We start from the raw sequence: 20,266 nt of genomic DNA, 5'->3' as shown, positions 1-20,266 counted from the left end.
ATTTTATTGACCTATCGGATGGACGGACAGTCGGAAGGTAGACACGTGGTTTTTTGGAATAGACACCGGAGTAACTACTACGCGCAAGTACACACAACCTCCTCCCTGAGACATTCTTTCAGACTTCCTTCTCGTATAAAAAAGGCCAACACATAAAGTTTAAGATCGCGTGAGCTCGACCAAAGAGGTCAAGAATGGATGGGATGGAAATTGAGAAAAAATCCACGTCGTAATACAATTAAATAAAATTTCATCAGGACACAAAATAAAAATTAAGAGGAAATATCCTCAAGAAAACAAAAGAATAAACTCCAATTGTCAAATTATATTACATTATTTATCGGATTATTTACGTTTTTTTGACATCAAAAACAGACTATATTGTTATTTTATGTTGAAATAATCGATAGTCGATCCTTTATACAAACGCCGAGGTCTGTTTTTTACAAACCCCCCTTTTTCCCTCGTTTTACGAGAACAAGTTTTTTCAACGTCTGGGGACTTGATCAGACTTACCATTCAAAATCACAATGAGCGAAATTAACTACTCAAAACCTACGTGTTGAGATTATTAACATTTTTCATCTACGGTCAAAACCCGACGTTGCAACCTTTAGGGGTTTGCATTTAAGATTTACACGTAAAACAGGTATGGGATCTGTAAAAAATATAAAGTATTGGTTCTGGTTTTTCATATTCAATTTTGGTTTTACTTTGTTTGTTTGGTAAAACAAATTGTAATTGGTAGTAGAAGACCTCAGAACGATACGCATGATAACATGTACGATTCGGGTCACACAACTACTGTGTAACTCCTTTGGTACGGATCGAGGCCGAATATCTTGTGTTGCGTCCGAGAGACAAACTTTGTAAGTAATCCAAAGTTATATCATCTGCAACCAATCAAAGAACCGGAGGGTCCACGTCCCTTACACCTAACTCGTCTACATACTCTCGCTATCGTACGTACGTCGGGTCCCCTCGGGGGAGGGTGGAGACATTCCCCACCTTCACCTTTGGCCTGTTAAAATGATTGGTCGTGCTTTTTACAGCGCTACGGCTTCCAGAGATTAATTTTTGTATGTATTTATTGTCAAAGCATTTAATATACTCATTGCTATCGGGACGTTAAGAGCATTCCATGGAATATAACAACAAGTGTTTTCTGAAATAACTACATACCCCATTGAATTACGACTGAAGATTGTCAGCTGTCTTCCTCTCCCGTGTTGTTCCTCGATACGTAAAGGCTGCAGCACCTTTGACAACTTCTCTCTACATATCAAACATACCGGTAAACCAGCATCGTTTGCTGTGAAAGCATATAAGTCTGTACACACAGAATTAAATCCTGTGTTTCTCCGGTACTTTTCTTTGATTTATCCATAGTTCGCTCATCAAGCCGGGGGTCAGGTTGTTCGCCTCCAAGAAAAGGCGCTCGCGTGGGACCGTAGCAGGATGTGACGCATATTTTAGTTGACCTAATTAAAACCGTTTTGTTTTTTATTTATGTGTCACAGTATCAACTCAAAATACAATATACGAAACATTTTCAACCATGCAACAAAATATAAATAGTCCTACAAATACTTTTATTTGATTTCCTTCTTATTTTTGTCTAAGCTCAAGGGAGCCAGAGCAGAGGGCTTAAAGGGCCGCATGCGGCCGTGGGCCGCCGGTTGCCGACCCCTGGACTAGTTGGTCAATTGATACCTAGTTTGATGGATTCCTCTCCAATAATTGTTGAATGCTGAGGAAAATTTGAGGCCACAAAGCTTGCTTCCTGATTCAAAGGGACTTACATCTAACCTACAGTAGACGTCTGCATGGCTGCCAAAATATTACAATGATATCATATCACATACGTTCGGAAGAGGATTAGGGCCTCATGTGAATTATGTTTAAAGATCTGACCAAAAGGGAACATCTTTTGAGTTCTGTGATTAAATCCAACTTTTTTTTCTTCAGAAAATCTCAGAATTCTAAGAAAAAAGGAATGGTACATTGTGACACTTAACATATCTTAACAGATCTGATACAGGTGTACCTTATAGAAAGAAGTACATCAAACAATGTTCAATAGAGCCTTTACAATACCTTTCAAACTGTAGAGTCAGACAGTTTTAGTGAAATGTTTCAGTACATCTTCTATAGTAATGATTCAAGGACTAAGTGGTTTAAAGGTTTTCATTTGAAGACAATGGATGTATTTACTAGGACCCCATCAGTTACTGTAGCTAGGAATGAATGACAGGTGTACAGAGCCATCACGTCTCAGAGTGAGGGCTAACAGATATTAATCAGGACGAGTGGATGATACAGCAGGTAAACAGGACACCTAGTGTGTCAACAGGACGGGAACAAGGGCGGTCACCACGTTACAGGAAGAAAGACGTGTACAGACATAACCATTGGTCCAAATCGACTGCCTGATTGGCAGAGGGCAAGAAGGGAAAGGTAATTGGAGGGGTGTCAGATAATAGGTACAATTCCTAATTATAAACAAAAGATAACTTGGGTTGCGGTCGAATATAATTTTTTGCTTAAAAAGGTTCCTGACAGAATGAAATGATGAAATGTCATCAATGATAAGATCTGTTTGAATTCTCTAGATGACAGGAAAGGAGCTTCAATTCTTCTTTTATTATCTCATTTAGCATGGGATATGCTGAAGGAGATTTCCTTTTATTCAATGTCAATTAATAAGAGTGGACGGGACAAGCGTGAGAAACCATTCAGTTTGACTTTACTTACTTTTTGTTTTAATCAAGCCTTGGTAATGAAGTGTTTTCCGCGTTTATAAAGCATGCAGGAATCAACAGGTTAAGAAAGACAGAGTGCAACACATCTTATCGCGCTTTTAGTAGTCCTTCTAGAGGCACATCTGTATCCACCACTGGATCAAATATGTCGCCTAGTGTAATTGCAGTCGGATTCTCAAAGCACCGCTGTTGTGTTTTCTTAATTCCTGTTGAATTCTCCTATCATCTTTCCTTAACCCTGTGGCGAGTCTCACAGAGGTTAAGGAAAAGAGCTTATGAGAAGACAATAGGAGCTGAATTCGACCATAGGCTGCAGGATCTGGATCTAGAGTATATACATTTGATCTACAGTACTTTAGAGAGAACAGCAGATTTGCATTGATGTTTCACGGCCAACTCTGTAATCCCTTTGGAAAATAAAATATAATGGAGTTTTCAGGTGTTGTGCTAAAGCTAAGCTTAAATACACACCTCTATTGGACACAAATAATCAATTCATTTTTCTATCTAACTCTAAGACAGAAAACATACATATTTCAAAAGAGTCTGTGAGAGTGAGAGGGGCAGGAGATAGATGCAGTAGACTACATTGTAAAAAGAACAGATGCATTTTTCATTTGTCAGAAATATAATAATCTCTAATTGTCGTTCATGAGCTGAATTCCTCTAAAGCACCTGCTCGATTTCTTGCATTCCTTCAAAAAACAGGTCAAGTTTCTGTTCCTTTCCGGTATATTCCTCTAACCATTACTCATTTCCGTGTTCCTGTAGTTACCTCAGTCATCTCCACCCTTTTGGCCAGCATCTCCTGCAGAGCGCGCACCGACAGGGACTGCACCAGGACGAAGCTGCAGATGGCCAGGTCCGGGGGCACATTCTGGACCAAACAAGGGTACATACATGAAGGACACACGAGTGAAAATCACAGGTTCATTCTTGGATTCATCCCAAGTGTGTCACCTCCAGGGCTCAATTTTGTAGGGGAACCAAATGATGGAATGGCTTTTCCCAGCTGACAAAACACATCCATGTTCATCCATAGAGAGGCGAAGTCCCGCCCATCTACTTCCGCCCCATGGAATTATTTCGGAAAAATTATGTATTGAAGTCAATGGGGAAAGAAAACGTATCTTTCGATCCCGTTGGAATTGTGCCACGAATTACACATAATGATGTTTGTCAATCTTAAACAATCATTTCCATGTCAAAAAAGTCACAGTTTGTTGTAAAACTGTTGAAATATAAGACTATGAAAAATATTACATATTAAAATATTATACTAGAAAGACTACAAATCCCAGAATCCCGGTCCCGCATGCTGGCTCTTACGGAACCGACTGACTCCCCTTGTGTGCATGTACAGCTCTCAACATGCCCAGACTTGTAGTGATTTTCACCTCTTTTAATACTTTTCGCCTCATTCTGAAAGAAAGAGGTGAAATGTGCCAACGTGACGACCGTCTTGGTGTGTGGTGCGGGACGGGAGATGTAGTTCATTGAGCGTTTCACACAAAAAAAAGTGTTACTTCACAGTTTTACGACACATTTTTTTTTTTTTAAATTGACAAACCTCATATGTGTAATTCGGGATCGAAAAAGATAATCTTTCTCTCTCCATTGACTTCAATACATAATTTTTCCGAAATAAGGTTCCATGGAGGTCCCCCGGAGAGGGAGGGACTTCGCCTCCCTATAAAATGTTTCAAAAAACAAAAAGAAAAACAGAATGTAAACAGATTTGTCCTATGTATTTCATATTTTTGTTGTATTATCTGTTTTGTTTCACTTATAATGATGTTACTATTGCTTAGGAGTCAATGCAAGTGTATAAACAAAAATCCCCCTCGTAGAACATATACTCATACACTTTTCAAAATCACATTTCCTTTCTTTCTTAACATTTGTTTGTTATTTCTTTTTTGTTTTTGATATATGTTGACTATTAGTTTGCTATCATCATTTCATTTCATTTTTGTATATGAATCTTTTCTTCTCTAAACCCTCTCTAATATTGAGGGTTCCAACAGTATCTAGGTGTAGGCTTCAGATAACCCTAACCCAGTGTGTAATCTGCCTCAGTTATCTGTTATGTTTGTGGGTATTTCTAAATTGTCCCTGCGTCTCACCTGAGCGTTGGACGTGGTTTCCAGGAAGCAGAGGCGGTTCCCGAAGCCCTCGCAGGACAGACACAGCTTCACCTGCTGATCCTTCATGACGGAGGCCGTGCACTGCAGCACCACCTGGTCCTCCTGCAGCCCCAACACAAACACACACCTTTACACACCGGCCTTTTACTGTTAGGACACTTTATTTTATGACCTGTTACTGATTTCAACCACACACTTATTTCCCTTTGCTTTTTGCTGCTCTCATTCCTGCCACACTTGCTTTTTATATTTTCGTACACATTGTTTTATTGCACTTTTTGAGTAAAACTGGCTTGGTTTGGCATTTGGTGCAGGCATTAAAATAAGTCCTTGCTGTACAGTACACTTAAAAAATGTAATCAATCAAAACACATGATATTATCCCATTTACTATAATCCATGAATCATTTGCATGACTGCTTACAGTTTTGCAAGCATGGTACAGCATGGTTCAATGTTTTGATGCATTTTTTTTACTTGAAAGTCCACACTATGAATATCAAATAGCAAACTGACGTTAGATTATTACAGTGAATGTTACATTTGCATTCATTTATTATATCATCATTATATGTTAACACTGTGGTGAATCTTTCAATATATTTTAGAAGAACCTGCTGCTGGATTACACAAATAATTCAAGTCTCAAGTGTCTGCTAATTGGTGTGCATATATTAAATGAGAAATAAAAAACAATAGCCGGTAGTGGGGTCAAGATACTGGTATAAAATAAAAAAAACATGACATGCTAACTTGTGGCTAAGGAGGCCTAATAACATTTCAAAGTTTGAAACGTTATTAACTAACAGGGCTGTATTCACAGGGGTCCCTTGACATTTCACCGCAAGAAACCTGAAGGAAAACCTCTATGGACAGTCACCCCTTTACATACAGGACCACTTTATGCCCAGGGTTCCGAGGGTTACTAAAATTATGTTCTTTGTTACGATAGCTAGTTAACTGTAAAACAACAGAACAAGGTGACCTTAGTAAAGAAGAAACCAAGATGTTTAGTTTCAAAAATGTGTCATTTTATATTATATGGTAGTCCTAAAAAAATTGTAGTTTACAAATGCTGTTTTAGTTTAACTTAGTATTTTTGTTTAATAAATCAGGTTTCCACCAAATGCATTAAAAAAATATATATTTAAAATAAAAATAAATGTAAGTAGGTCTAATTATAATATATTGATCTTTATTTTAAAGTGTATTGTAAGATTGTAATCCTGCTAGTAATCCTCATTTTAAAAAAAGCATACCACTAATCTGATATTTTTTGTATGTAACTGTAAGAGAATACAGTTACCTTTTCTTTTGTATCCTGATAATGTAATCTGTTACTCCCCAAGTCTGTGTATGACAGTCAAAGACAGTTGGGGGCAAATTTGAGCAGTTTGTTGAATGTATTACAAATGTAGTACTTTTTCTGGTTACTCATATGGTATATTTAAATATTATTGTGTACTTCCTTAACGGTCTTGGAATTGTATATTGTATATGACTGGAAAGCTGAAACTCTAGTGGATTTATTAAGCCAAATGTATTAGGATGTTAGTCCCCATAGTAGGCCTTTCACTGGAGTGAGAACATGTTCTTTAACATGGCCTCACTGTACAACAACCATCAACTAAAGACTGAGAGACTTCAGATAGCTTTCCTATGTACAGTATATTGACAATATGGGAGTATCTAAGCAGATTCCAAAACAGAAACACTGGCCATCTAAGGGCTGAAACATGCAATTATTGCTAAAACAAAAAGTTCCTCTCATATGGGGTTCCCACAATAGATACACACAACTCACATCCTCAAACAGAATGCTAACGGACAGTAATTTGTAGCTCCTCGTCAAAGCCAGGACCCTCCGGGGACCGGTGTAAATACAGCAATAAACACCCCCCCCACCGTGAAACCGACACCTGACACTCAACATTCCCAGCTGTTCATTCTCCTCAGTCACTACCCAAGTGGATTCATCGCTGAACCTGAAGACTTTTCTTCTCTACGGTTCGGGACATGTTCCTGAAGGTTCACCGCTCTCACCTAACAGCGAATGGATCACTACCTTCTCGATTTCGGCCTGTCCGCTGTCCTGCCATGTCCCCGATGACTTATCGTGCCGTGGCCAGCGCAGGAGGGTGCATGTCTATGTTTGCGGCAGAAAAAGTGAAGTGAAGCAGATCAGTGAGCTCGTAACTCCTCTCTTAAACCCAGAGGCCTCTAGGGTTTCTTAGGCGAAATAAAGTGTGCCCTCTTCCTTTGGCAGGGGTATCATATTTCTCCTCTCAGCCTTGAAATGTCTCCTCTGGCCTGTCCTCATGTTCCCTGCTTTGCACCGTGGAAAGTGGAGCATTGTGTCCTCTTTCCTTCACTGCAGACTCTACTAGATATGAGACTCAAGTGTTACTAAAACTGTGCATGGGCAGCAGAAACATGACTTTTGAGAGAAATCAGTACAGCGTTATTGTGCAAAAGAGAGATCAAGCTCTCAAATGTGTTACAAGTAAGTGGTGGAATGTATTTCCCACCTTCTTTGTATGGCAACAATACCTACCACTCACACAACTTCACTGTTTTTACTGGCTATATGCACAAAGACAACACAAATCGTTGTTCATCAGGACAGAACATCAGTCTTTCTGAGACCAGGGATCGCTTCAGAGAAGTTGAGAGGTCGCAAAACAACCTGAGCAGTCCAGCGCTGAGACAGAAGGGTATAATGGGCTAAAGTGGACATGTTTTGAGGACAGTGCCTCTGACTGCAGTCCCAGTTAAGGAGATAGGTCTGAGCGTGGGTGTCTAAAAGCAGACCGAAGTACCCGAGTGACTCATTGCTCTGACACAAGATGTGCGATCAGATGACAGTCGTAGACGATACTTGCACCAATGATTATACAGCAGTCCTCCCAGTGGCTCCCATCTTTATCTACAGACACAGCCTCACATGGCAGACTCCCTTCAATCACTCTTCATCTTAAGGCAGGATCAAAAAGCCAAAGGGGCCAGAAGGAGGGCAGTGAGAGATCAGGGTTCAAGTGCAGACACAGTCTCTTGGTCTTAATGTTGCGAAAAATATTTGTGTATTAATCTCACATGAAATAGTTAATGGACGACTGTGGCTCAGGGGGGAAACAGTCCTCTACCAATCATAGAGACAGGGCTTCAATACACAATGCCTGCAGAAAACAAAGTGTCCTTTGGTAAAATACTTAAACCAAAATTGCTTCCGGAGGCACGTAATCTATGGTAGTGAAGTGTATGTAAGTCGCTTTGGATAAAAGTCTCAGCTAAATGACATGAAAAGTAATCAAATCAATGTATCATATATACAAATCATTTGGTACACATGTTCTTGAAAGTGCAGTTAAGACATTTGTAATTTGGAGGTATATTAAATGATAGCAAATGGCAAATCTTCAAGGAAAGTGATTGTGGAAAAGTAAATGGGAAGCCATCAATATAATACAATGTATTTCTTTTATGGGTCTGGGGAGTGGATAGAATATTATTTTGTCAGAAACGTTATCTACTATTAGTCCTGTAATTCTTGTTAGTTTGTGTGTGTTCAACTTTTAATTGAAAACATTTGAGTTGAAGTCAAGAACTGTTGACAATATAGTCTTTATTAGTCATCAGATTATTGAACATCTCTAGTCTAACCAATAAATCAGATGGTTCCTTTTTCCTGAGCCCTGTAGATCCTCCCAACTGTGCTTATTGTGCGCTCACTGTAAAACACATCCACAACAATCTGATAAATAACGTTTTATTTTTCAAACTAAATATTAGACAATTTTACCAATAAGCATGTTGCTTACACGCCATAGTCTTGTCGTGTTGTAAACTAATATTAATTCATGGTTTTAGTTTTTGAAGTAAACACTGCTTTGGACTTGAAATTATTATTAAGTAAAAATAGAAAGAAACCAACCCATCATTCCGAAAATTAAATCTGAAACTTGGTGAGTATTTTATAGATAAACCAGGCAAGTACGATATCAAGCAGAAGACTGACTATGAGAGTCTGGTTACTCTCCACCGTTTGTGTAGCAGATGAAGACACTAGCTAGATATGTTTTTGTTTTTTCTTGTTTTTTTGGGGGGATTTTAAATTAGGTTTATTTGTTAGTAGTACTTTGATTTAAGTTGCACAATACGTTCTACTTGAATATATAATTGAATGCAGTAATAACGTGTGAAGTGTATTATCACATATGTGCAACTAGCTAGATACTGTATGTTAAAGTACTATGAAGTTATCTGGTCATTCTGACTGCGAAATATAATAGCTTTCTGTCATGTGCATCAGCAACTACAGAGCTGTGTCCTACCGCCACACTGTGGGAATCTCTTCTAATAACGTCATGTGAAAAGCTGATTTCAGACCACACAAACCCTGGGGCTTAACTCACCCTGATATTAATAGATACAGTCTGAACTCAGTGCACCTGACCATATCTCCTGATTATCTGTTAATCTCACATGACTGTATCTGAGCAAACACAGGTAGGCTGTATTAAGTGAAAGCGACCAAGTGAAAGTTATCACCCCCCTGACCTTGTGATATTAAACCTGGGCCATGGGCAAAGACAAGTGCATGCAACACATCTGATGGGGGGTGCAGGCTTACAGCCCACTCATGTTTGGACTTGGAGGCCGAAGCATCTGGGCTATGTGGATGTGTGGGGTCAGAGGGAGAGTTAGAGACAATGAGATGTATACATTGGATGACATGCAAACATACACACACACACTAGTGTGCGTGAATTGAGGTGTGTAATGCAGCGGAGCTTTACAGCCAGATGCACAAATAGCGCCTGAAAGCAGACACCTTTGTGTATTCTCTGAGGGCCTTCTGTCGGTACACATCCAGACAGAGGGTAGCCAGGGTTCCCCCGACAGGCAGGTACACTGCCCGCCCTGAACAAGAAGGGAACAAGCAAAACAGATGCAAAATGGTGAGATATCCGCTTTCTCTTTTCTGCTAATCTAAGAGGAAGCACAGAATGGGCAACGAGGTGAGGTTAGACAACTGTGAACATAGCTTAAGTTCATAATGGGGGGCAGATAATGTGTTGGACCCTGTGTCCACATAGCGCCTTTTTCTGGCAGAAAGACGCTGATAGGGCACTTATCACATTTTCTGTTTGTTTCTACGACCACGATATCTCATCAACATATCACCCCTTTTATAGGACAGACTGGCCTGGCCCCCTGACTGGAAGGTGCTTGCTTTCACACTTTGTATGATTGGGTTTCACTGCTCAGCCGTAAAGCACAGAAGACAATCTGTGTATGGCGATGTATAACAATCACCAGCAGCAACATTTAGTTTCCACTTGGCCGATCTGCTCAAAGAAATGCATTTTTAGGTCTTTGTTATGGTAACAAAGACCAAGCGGAGAGACAATATCAAAAACAAGCTTCTCCTCAAATGTCTTTTCTGAAAAGTTTAAATATTTTCATCTTCAAGCGTTAGGAGCAGCTGCACAAAGAAGTGCGGCACGCTCATAAAAAAGTTGTTGGTTGCTTTTTTTTTTAAAGAGTCGCCTGCATGGGACGCCTTGTGCTTACTTTTCATTGGAAACAATGTTGGCTCTCAGAAAAGACGCTCAGTGGACACAGGCCCATCAATCGTTTCATGTGCAAGCAGTAAGGCTGTTTATGAAGGATTCAGAGAGACAAGTGGTGCAACCCAACCTTTGACTTAAATACAAGGTGTCCAAGTGAGAGGAAGGTCAAATCAGTTTATGTAGTGACATGTTTCAACTGATGCCATGATGGGAAATAAAACCACTGCCCTAATCACGCATCACTTAAAACTTGACAAAATTGATTTTCGTTGGGTCTCGTGAAACGGGATTACATCAAAATGCAAGTAAAAGGTGGCTTTATAGAACATTGGCACTGGTGCAGTGTTAAAAACGTATATTTATTTATTATTCCTGATTTTCGAATGCTTGTTAATACAACAAAGATGGTTTGAATATATCAGCAGCCTTTCTCTTTGTCTCCAAAGGAAGGCAAAGTGCTACATGACCTGTGACTAGTTGACACAAACCTAAAACAACTCTTAATCTGTTCGTTATATGAGAACACAATCTTTGATATAGTTACATATGGACAGGCTTCATTTGAGAATGGCTGTAGTCAAAATCCCATTATCGTCTCAAATCTAACAAATCAAACTTTTTTTCGACAACCAATCAAATTCATGTTTTTTTGTTTTGCTTGCAAAAAGATCACAGGGTAGTTAATCTAAGTTGATGATTTATTTGTCTATAATGGTTCACTTCTTTAGGCAATCACAACAGCATGAGGAAATCACCAAAGAGTCACATATGTGCTACCCAATCGAGTCGATCCCCTCAAATGAATAACATATGCCCTTTATGGCCTGATGCTCTGAACACAGAGTGCTGATACAGGCCACCTCGGGACATTGATTGAAACTCTGCGGACATAAAAAAAAAGAGTGAGGGACAGCAAATTGCAAAGTGAGTGGGTGGAGGCAAGGAACGGTTCAATAACGCAGAGGGGTTTCCCTTCAGAAAGAAGAAGACAAACAGTTGCATTTTCAGGAAGCCTGCGTCACTAACTGCAGTCTGCAAGCTGTGGAACCCCCTCCCTATCTATTCATATATACTGTACCTACATAAGAATATTCCAACATTCAACTTTATGCATATTTTGACGTTAAGATGTCCTTTCCAAATTAGGTAGAAGGTCTCCAGATCGCTCTCCAACAATTACTTTTCACAATTATTATTATTATTATTGTCTTAACAATTGTTGTTTATACTCTACTTGCTCCAAAAAAGAATTCAGACCATCTTCCTATGTTCTCCGTGAGCCTTATTGTGTGTCTTTCTTGAGGCTTATATGTCTTTTATCAGCATTTTCTTCAGGTGAGATTGTTTTCCTGCTCCTAAAAAAACTTCCACCTGACACTGTATATTGAGGGTAATGGGTTTGTGCTGTCTGAAGATACGAAAAGAGGCCCCCTGTGTGAATATAAGGGTCTATGTGGCAGAGAGTTTAGGTTACATACACTACACATCATCTCTTGCATATCACCTCTAAAATAGCCCAAACTGACCCCCTTAATTCACCAGTGTCAACAGATACAGATTTAGCACTGGACAAATCATGAGAAAGGAACTGTTCCGTGCAACCTGTACCCGGAGTCCTGCACTGAGATGTATGAGGTGCATTTATATTTTCTGTCAATAGGTAGGTAAAACAACTCAACCCAAGTAGAGAAATCTCTTGTCGTATTTTCTCTCTCCCATCTACTTGTTTTATGAAAGTGGTCATGCCCAAATGTGGCATATATCTAAAACTCATAAGCAACTTGTTAATTGTTCTTGGCTCTGAAGATACCCAACCCTGCAGTCTGTTAAACATACCTCTGTAATGATACATGGGCGAAAAATATTTGGGAGACGGTAATAGACACCTTAGCATTACAAGCATTAGCTAGCATTAGCATCATGTTCAGTTTAAAAAAGCTATCTATCTATAGGCGCTTTCACACCGCAGTACTTTTCCCACAAAGGTTCATGAGAACTTAGTTCATCAGAACTCTTTAGTTCTGATGAACTAAGTACAGATCGCGTTCACACCGGAATAAGTCCCTGGGGGTGGATTAGGCAAATGAAGCCGCTGACGTCACTTCTTCTTCTCTTGCTTTGGGTTTACTGGCAGGCCGCAAACAACTTCACGGCGTACACTGCCGCCCAAAATCCCCGGCCGGAAGTCCCCGGAGTTGAGGACTGGCTTCAGTGAAGCTTTCCGAGTAAATCGCCAGAACGCCGACACCTCCTCATCTCCACCACTCCCATGTTTTATTTTGTGTTGCCATAAATTAGTCTCTCTGCGTTTCTGCGCTGAGAGCAATGAGAGTCCCTGCTCTCTAGCAGGGACGGAAAAGGGGGTAAAAAGGTTCTCATTAACTAATTTTAGTTCCGGCTCTTTTTGGTGTGAACGCGACATTTAGGAACTATATCTTAACTAAAGTGGGAAAAGTACTCCGGTGTGAACGCGGCTTATGGCTTCTTTCCCTCTGCTTTAGCATCACATACAGGTTTAACTCATTTCTGCTTGATTACTGTGTAAACAAGGAAGTCAGCTGGGAATTGTAACACATTTTTGTTGTGGCCAAACGGTATACTACAACTTCACTCCTTCACACTACGCTTTTAGCGTATTTTATAACCTAAAGATTTCAACCAGGGCTATAAAAGTATTCATACTGGGTATTAGATTTGAAGTTGTAGTACTGCCATTGGGCTATTACGAAAAAAATGCTTCAATCTCGGGAGCACTTCCTGTGGGCTTGGCCAATACCAGCAGTGACAGAGCAGATTGGAGGCGGGGCTTAACAAAAACACAAGTGTGCATGCTCTACGAGCCCAAACCTCCTGAATAATCTGGTTGTTTTTATTCTGTGGAATCAGGTCAATATGGCTTTATGCGCTACTGAGAAACTTTCATAGGAATGAACGGTGCCCTGCCTCCAACAAAGTATTCAGTATTCTTTATACATCCATGTTGAAAGGGTTTAACTACATTTCAAAAGACTATTTATGAAATGTATGCTGCTCCCAGCTTCAACCTGCTTATTTGTGCAGCTGCAACACTACAGCAACACGACACAGGGACACCAAACAACAAAACCAATCGTTTTTCCATTTTTAAATAAATGAGGAAATGTTTAACACTGCTGCAGAACTAATTACAGCCCTATGAGTGTTTATGTGCATGTGTTATATTTGGTATAAAGTGGTATGGATGACTGGGTTATGCAGATTAGTTATGAAGAGATAAGTATAGGTAGTTGAGACAAAAATGTTTGCGATGCATTGAATCTTTGCCGATAAATGTTTCAAAAGCACTCAGTCAACATTCAACATCTTCCCACAATGTCTCTGCTCTTGTCTCTTTCCTTCTCATTCCACATGATATCCCTTTATGTACTGTACTGTGTTTCTCTCTTTTTATTCCATTGCAGTCCTCTTTCTCTCTACTTTTCCATTACTGCTGCCACTCCGCTCTGGGCCTTCCCCCTCGGCTCCTCTCCTATTTTAGGTGTCTGCACCTGTCACTATCACATTCCCTCCTTCTGCTGACCAGCAGAAGGTTTCACTTGGAGATACTTAGAAGCACACTGCAACTTGGAGAAAGTGCAACACTCTTTACAGTAGCTCACAGGCCATCGAGCACAGGAAAACTAAGCAAAACAACCAATAACTTCCCCCGAAACAGGTTTAAGTTAATACTAGGAAGATAAAAAAGTTCACACACCATTTGAAAGTCTGGTGAAGCTTAATACAGGGCTGCACAATTTGGAAAAAATAAGTAATTGCGATCATTTTGAATGATTTTGCTTTTGCAATATGATTCACGGTATTGGATGGAATCATTATTTTGGTCCATCATTTTCATTATAAAAGAAAAATATCATGTTTCCATTTTTGTTAAGAGAATCTCTATCAAATAAAAATGTTTTTTTCTTAAGTCTGTAGAATACTATTCGTAGTTCAGATTTTTCTGGAGCTCCCGAAAAAATCATTCAAAATTGTATTTTACAAAAATGAAGCCTTTAACAATGAATGTCCTTACTGTAAATCCTGGGTGTCCAAACGTCTTTCACTAAGAGCCACACACAGAACATGCGAAGGGCTGGGCCCCTCACTAGAGGTGAGGTCAATTGTCTCATGAGTTAGGTTAGGTTAAGTTAGCAAAATCAATCAAATGTAAGTTATTCTTGATACTTGCTTTAAGAAAATAAACAGCTTTCCATAGGGTTTCATTTATTTTGTACAAACAGTGTTGGCAGCTCATTCCTTAAAGCAGGAGACTCAGATTGCTTATAATAAGGGGAAATAGGAACTTTTATCAACTAACATTTGTTATAAAATGTTCTCAACTTGAATTGACTGCATTTATTTGAAAAGTGGGTTTACTAACACATGAATACTTCTTTGTAATATCTGTTTACACATATATTTAAGAAGTACAATATAAGAAAAGCAAACATTTCAGGTTTGGGCCATATTCCATTATACGTTTAGAATTTGCTGAGTGCCAATTCAAAATGGACAATGGGCCGTAGTTTGGACACCCTGTAAATGAAATATTGCACAAGTCCATATTGCAATTTCGATAACATTTTCTTCAAATGTGCAGCCCTAGCTAAATACATTTCCACAACACTGAAAAACATTGATAATGCAATAGATCCATATTGTTGATCAGGCTATGGGAGTAAGAGATGACATGTAACTGGATTACATAATCAGGTTACGAAGAAAATGAACTGCCTAATGGCTTTCACTTTCTTTGGTTCATAGGTTATTTTTTTTAATTCAGCAGGTAAACCTTTACATTCATAAAATAGTGTGTGAGCTTAACTGTGGGTATTAAACTAAAACAGAGCATTTTCTGTCAGCTGAGCTCATATTCTATTTCTGCTTTTTTAAACTGTAGTATGTGCTCATGTGTTTCATTCTTGGTGTATAGGCCACTGCCTGAATATGCTGAGTGAAAGGCAGGTTTTCCTATCAATAAAATCTCTGAGCAGAGGACACCATTTTGATCCTCAATATCTTGGTATCTTCTTTTTCTAAGGTCACATCGCTCTGTTGTCTTACACACTTTAGTAGAAAAACATCATGTTAGGGCTGCTCAATTAATCGTATTTTAATCGCAATTACGATTTTGGCTTGCAACGATTATGAAAACAACATAATCGAAATAAAACGATTATTTTTTATTATTGGTTTTTTATTGTTTTTTCAGTTGAATTATACTTAAAGTTCAGGGTAATCAACTGTTAAAAACATACTGTTCACATTTTCTTTTTCAATAAATGAATGTTTTCAAAGTAAATGGATAATTGTTTTTAATAATCGTGATATAAATTATTGACGCAAATAATCGAGATAATGATTTTTGCCATAATCGAGCAGCCCTACATCCGATTGATATTGCCTTTCTCTTGCATTTATTTACCTTGAATTCAAGGTAATACAAAGTAACGGAAAGTATACAGGTTAGTGTAATTCTATATTTTGATAATCAGATTAGGTAACTGAATAAACTTCTTTTTTTTACAGGTAACGAGTAATTTGCAACTGAACACATTTTTAAAGTAACCCTCCCAACACTGGTTGTTCGATTTTCACTCACAACTAAGCTTGTCTCTGCTATTCATTCACAAATCAATCTTGAGGAAACACTGACAATACATTTCATTGACACATATTGTTTTGACAGCCCACACACACATAGACACACACACACACACAGGCTTCACTCCCCTCCGGCTCAGTTAAACTGCTACAAAGTACCGCACATCAAACAGCCTCTGCTCTCTGAAAGACGATAAGTCTGGCCGACAGCAGTAATTCAGAGGAGATAAATAAATGATTTCCGCTGGCCCGAATCCAAACTCTATTCTTCTAAAAAAAGTTATTTTGCCTTTAGAATAAGCAAAGCATTTTCCTGAGCAGCAGGAGTTTAAAACAAAGACGTGTAATGAAAAATGTGCATATAGCAGGTGTGATTTATTGAGTAAGACAAGTACAGCACACTAGCCTGGGAAAAAGATTGAAAAACACCCAAATATCCCAGCATGCATCCCACTATAAACGATCCACCAACTTGCATTCAATCTGAACCTTAAACTTGAATATCATTGGACCTTCAAGTTCACAAAGCACACAATCTAGTTTTAATGGTTTCATCTCAACTATGCCCAAACTCAATGAGAACATATTGTGCGATTTCTGCAGACAGCTTCCATTCCAATCCAAATGACTGCACCATAGATCCAGAACATTTTCCTCCCTGCCAACATTTTGTTTACAAACACACCTTCTGGAAGACTTCCGACATAGCATTGTCAGTGAGAAACGATGTAGTAAACATTGGTCGTGTGGACTTGTTTAGCAAGAATCACTTCATGCTTCTAAAGGGCTTTAAAGAACAGTAGAAGTGGTTTTGCATTTAGTCAAAATCACATCAAGTAAAAGCTTGATGCATGCATGCTGCTGTTTGCTGTTTTTTAAACATTTACGAAGACAGTATGAAACCTTATTAGATATTCTTGAAATGGAATGATCCACATTGTGTTTGACAGTTATATTATGGTTATGATTACTCAATTAAAGAAACAGTATGCTAATTGACTTACACAACAAGTTATTAAAGGTGAACAGACTTCATGTTTAACTTAAAGGTACCATTTCATGGCCATTTCTACTGATCATAATTCCATTGTTGAGGTCTACTAAAATAGATTTACATTGTTCAATTTTCCAAACTCACATTGGTTTCTCATACAGCATCTCTGTATAGTATGTGTATTCACTCTCTGTCCTAAACGGCTTGTTGGAGCTCCTGACCCCCGCCCCCCCTCCCTGTGAGCCCACTGTGCTCTGATTGGTCAGCTCACCCCCACTCTGTTCTGATGAGTCCACCACCGTTACAGCGGAACATCAGTGTTTATGTGTTACAATGGCGTTTGTTAGAAACCAGAAAATGACACCAGTAATGACAAACAGATGAGAATGCTGCGTGGGGTCTGGGTGCCGTGTTGGTGGGACGTTGCGCGGCTCGCTGCTGTGAGGAGCGGACAGTGTGAGCTGGGTTACTGGTGTCGTTTCCTGGTTGCTGCGTGGGGTCTGCAAGACAGCGAGACACGGCGAAACTCAGCCTGAGCACCATGGATGCGGTGAGGGGGGCTGCAGCACCCCCCCATCTGCGAGGCTCCACTAGCACAGTTTCGCCGCTCAGAGAGTGTGTGTGTGTGAGGAGCTCCACGGATTGGTCCATTTGGATTCCCGGAAGAAACAATGGAAAAAGAGAAAATGTCCAACGAGGCGTCCTGGGGCAGCAAAGACAGGTCTTTTCTGTGTTAGAGTTTTACTCGCTACAGGGTGTACTTTGAGGGTTTGTGACTCTGCAGACCGTTTACATGCAGAAAAATCTTCATAACGCACAAGGTGACGGGTAATAAGCAGAAAAGCATGACATGGGACCTTTAAGTCCTAGCGCCAAATGTAGTTTGACAGCCTAATTTTCCTTTAAACTATACACTGTCAACTATATCATCTTCCTCTCTTGTCCATGTTGGAACTAAGCCTTGTTGCACACACACAAACACTACATCAGTGAGCTACAGCAGCAGCAGATGATGGACGAGGGGAAGGAGGTGTGGAAGGCTGGAGTAAAACAGGGCTTTAGAAGTGCTGAGCCTTGGAGATGAACATGTCCAGTGGGTCACACACACACACACACACACACACACACACACACACACAATAAACAGGTGTTGTGGTCTGCTCTCAGAGACCAGACATAAACACAGAGCGGGGGGGGATTCCTGCAGTGTTTGTGTGTGTGTGTGTGTGTGTGTGTGTGTGTGTGTGTGTGTGTGTGCACCCCCCAAACTTCTGCCAAATTGCAAAGCTTTACGGTCGCAAAACCCAAACTCACCTCTCCATTGCCGACAGCGAATGACATCCCCTCCAGCGGTCGGTCGATCAACACATTACTCACCGTCACACTATACGACATCCGCTTGATCTTACCGTCCGCACGTTACCCGTTTTTCCGTTTATCCCTATGTGTACGCCATCACCACACCATCCATACCCAATAGTCTCCACCCCAAACTATGTCCTATCCTACAGGCTTGCATATTGTGGTGAACCGCATAAAATTCGCCATTTCGCCTCCGTGGCTCGCGCAGCGAGCAAAGGCCGCAGGACAGCCACGCCACCCCACACACTCTCTCTACCAACGTAATGCAGATCTTCCTAGATCAGTCTCACCAACAATCACTCATGCACCTCGTAATAGGACAAGTTTTCTTAGCCTACAGATCTCAACATCAGCATATTTATGCTCGTACACATAGAGTAAACGACAAACCGGACGTTTGCGACGTGAAGATCAGCAGGATTCGGATAGTGTGACGCTCAGGCCCACGGTGGTGAGATATGGTGTGATCGACCAACCCGGATATGTCATCGTCCCAATGAGAGTGAGTTTGTTTCACCATACAACTTGCAATATCTCAAAGTTCTTTGGGACAGGATTTTTCTGGAGGTACGTTCGTGACTCGGGGTGTAACCGACCAGTTCGTCTACCGACTCACTAAGTGAACGTTATCCAGGAACAGCAGACCACTCTAACTTTATCGCACGGGTAAAGTTGTCGTCGGAGTCCGACTTCACAAGAGTGACACGCTTGTTCCTCTAAAATACAGGTCCGACTGGGAGTAACGTGTGTTACGGCGGCCACTAGAAAAACACTGGCAATGTCGTTTTCGAAAGAGGACGACAAGTGCTACGGTGGAAATCGGTCACAATAAAGTCCGCTCGCTGGTCAAAACTTGCCCACAAACAAGCTCAAGGTCAGGATCTCGTCGTCTAAGAAAAATATCCAATCACCGGTGATATTCACACATGTGTGAGACGTCCTCTCTGGTCTCAGTGCACAGGATGGAGGGTCGTAGGAACGCCCTTTGCACCACCCATCTACAACACTTTCAAAACTCTTATTGTGGTTTTAATAGAATAAGTTTATTATTTATGATGTTGAACGGGACATTTTTTGTATAAGTGAAAAAGGAGCGTCCGCTTTTTGCACAAAATTTATATTTATAAAGTCTTTTTTATTGTAGCGGATAAAAAAAAGAACAAAGATTGTCAGTAGATATAGAGTTTCGGGATAAGTAAAAGCATGAGTAGTTACTGGCTGCAAACTGGTTTATACATATATGTGTCATACGACTGTTCGATAAATGAATAAAATGAGTAGAGGATAAAAGTATCAGAAAATAATAATAGTAATATAAATTAATAAAAGAACTAAATAAAACCTAAAAATTAGACACTTAGAGACACGACAGGACAAAAAGTGCGAACGGGACACACGACGACTGTTACTTAAAGGGTGCCCCTAATTATTTCCAGGTAGAATAGAATAGAATTAAAAATATATACGTATGTAACCAATAAATTATAGGAAATAACATTGTAAAAAATGAAGGTATACGACGGTCTTGACCTTCAACTAGAGTTTAGAAGTCTATCCCAAATCTTATAATTCCGGGTAATTTATCGTAATAAATCCGTCAATACAAACATATTTATAACAAAAATAACATAGATACATATAAATAAATGACGTGAGTGAATTGAAGATACAAGAGGCGACTTGTTTTTACACATCCCATAAATTTTTAGTCTAAGGCGGATGTCTTTATGCAACAGTGTGACGCGGTGATGAATAAAACAGGGTAGAAAGGGCTAAGATATGTGTGTGTGTGTGGTGTGTGTGTGT

The 20,266-nt window shown here is 39.8% G+C and overlaps 1 protein-coding gene across 1 annotated transcript in view; it reads right to left on the bottom strand.

Moving 5' to 3' along the window:
- LOC104942973 (ryanodine receptor 1-like) overlaps positions 1-20,266 on the bottom strand; it is a gene marked incomplete at its 3' end in the record, with an annotated part of 27,050 nt that overhangs the window by 1,052 nt on the left and 5,732 nt on the right. The window contains exons 2-3 of the mRNA XM_010768288.1: positions 4,889-5,011; positions 3,538-3,639 (exon numbers count right to left, since the gene is read on the bottom strand). Coding sequence (XP_010766590.1) covers positions 3,538-3,639; positions 4,889-5,011 — 225 coding nt within the window. The remainder of the gene's footprint in view (positions 1-3,537; positions 3,640-4,888; positions 5,012-20,266) is intronic.

Source organism: Notothenia coriiceps, unplaced genomic scaffold (genome assembly GCF_000735185.1).
Source record: "Notothenia coriiceps isolate Sejong01 unplaced genomic scaffold, NC01 NC01_scaffold00005538, whole genome shotgun sequence".
Lineage (NCBI taxonomy): Eukaryota > Metazoa > Chordata > Actinopteri > Perciformes > Nototheniidae > Notothenia > Notothenia coriiceps.
This window is presented reverse-complemented; position numbering and strand designations above follow the sequence as displayed.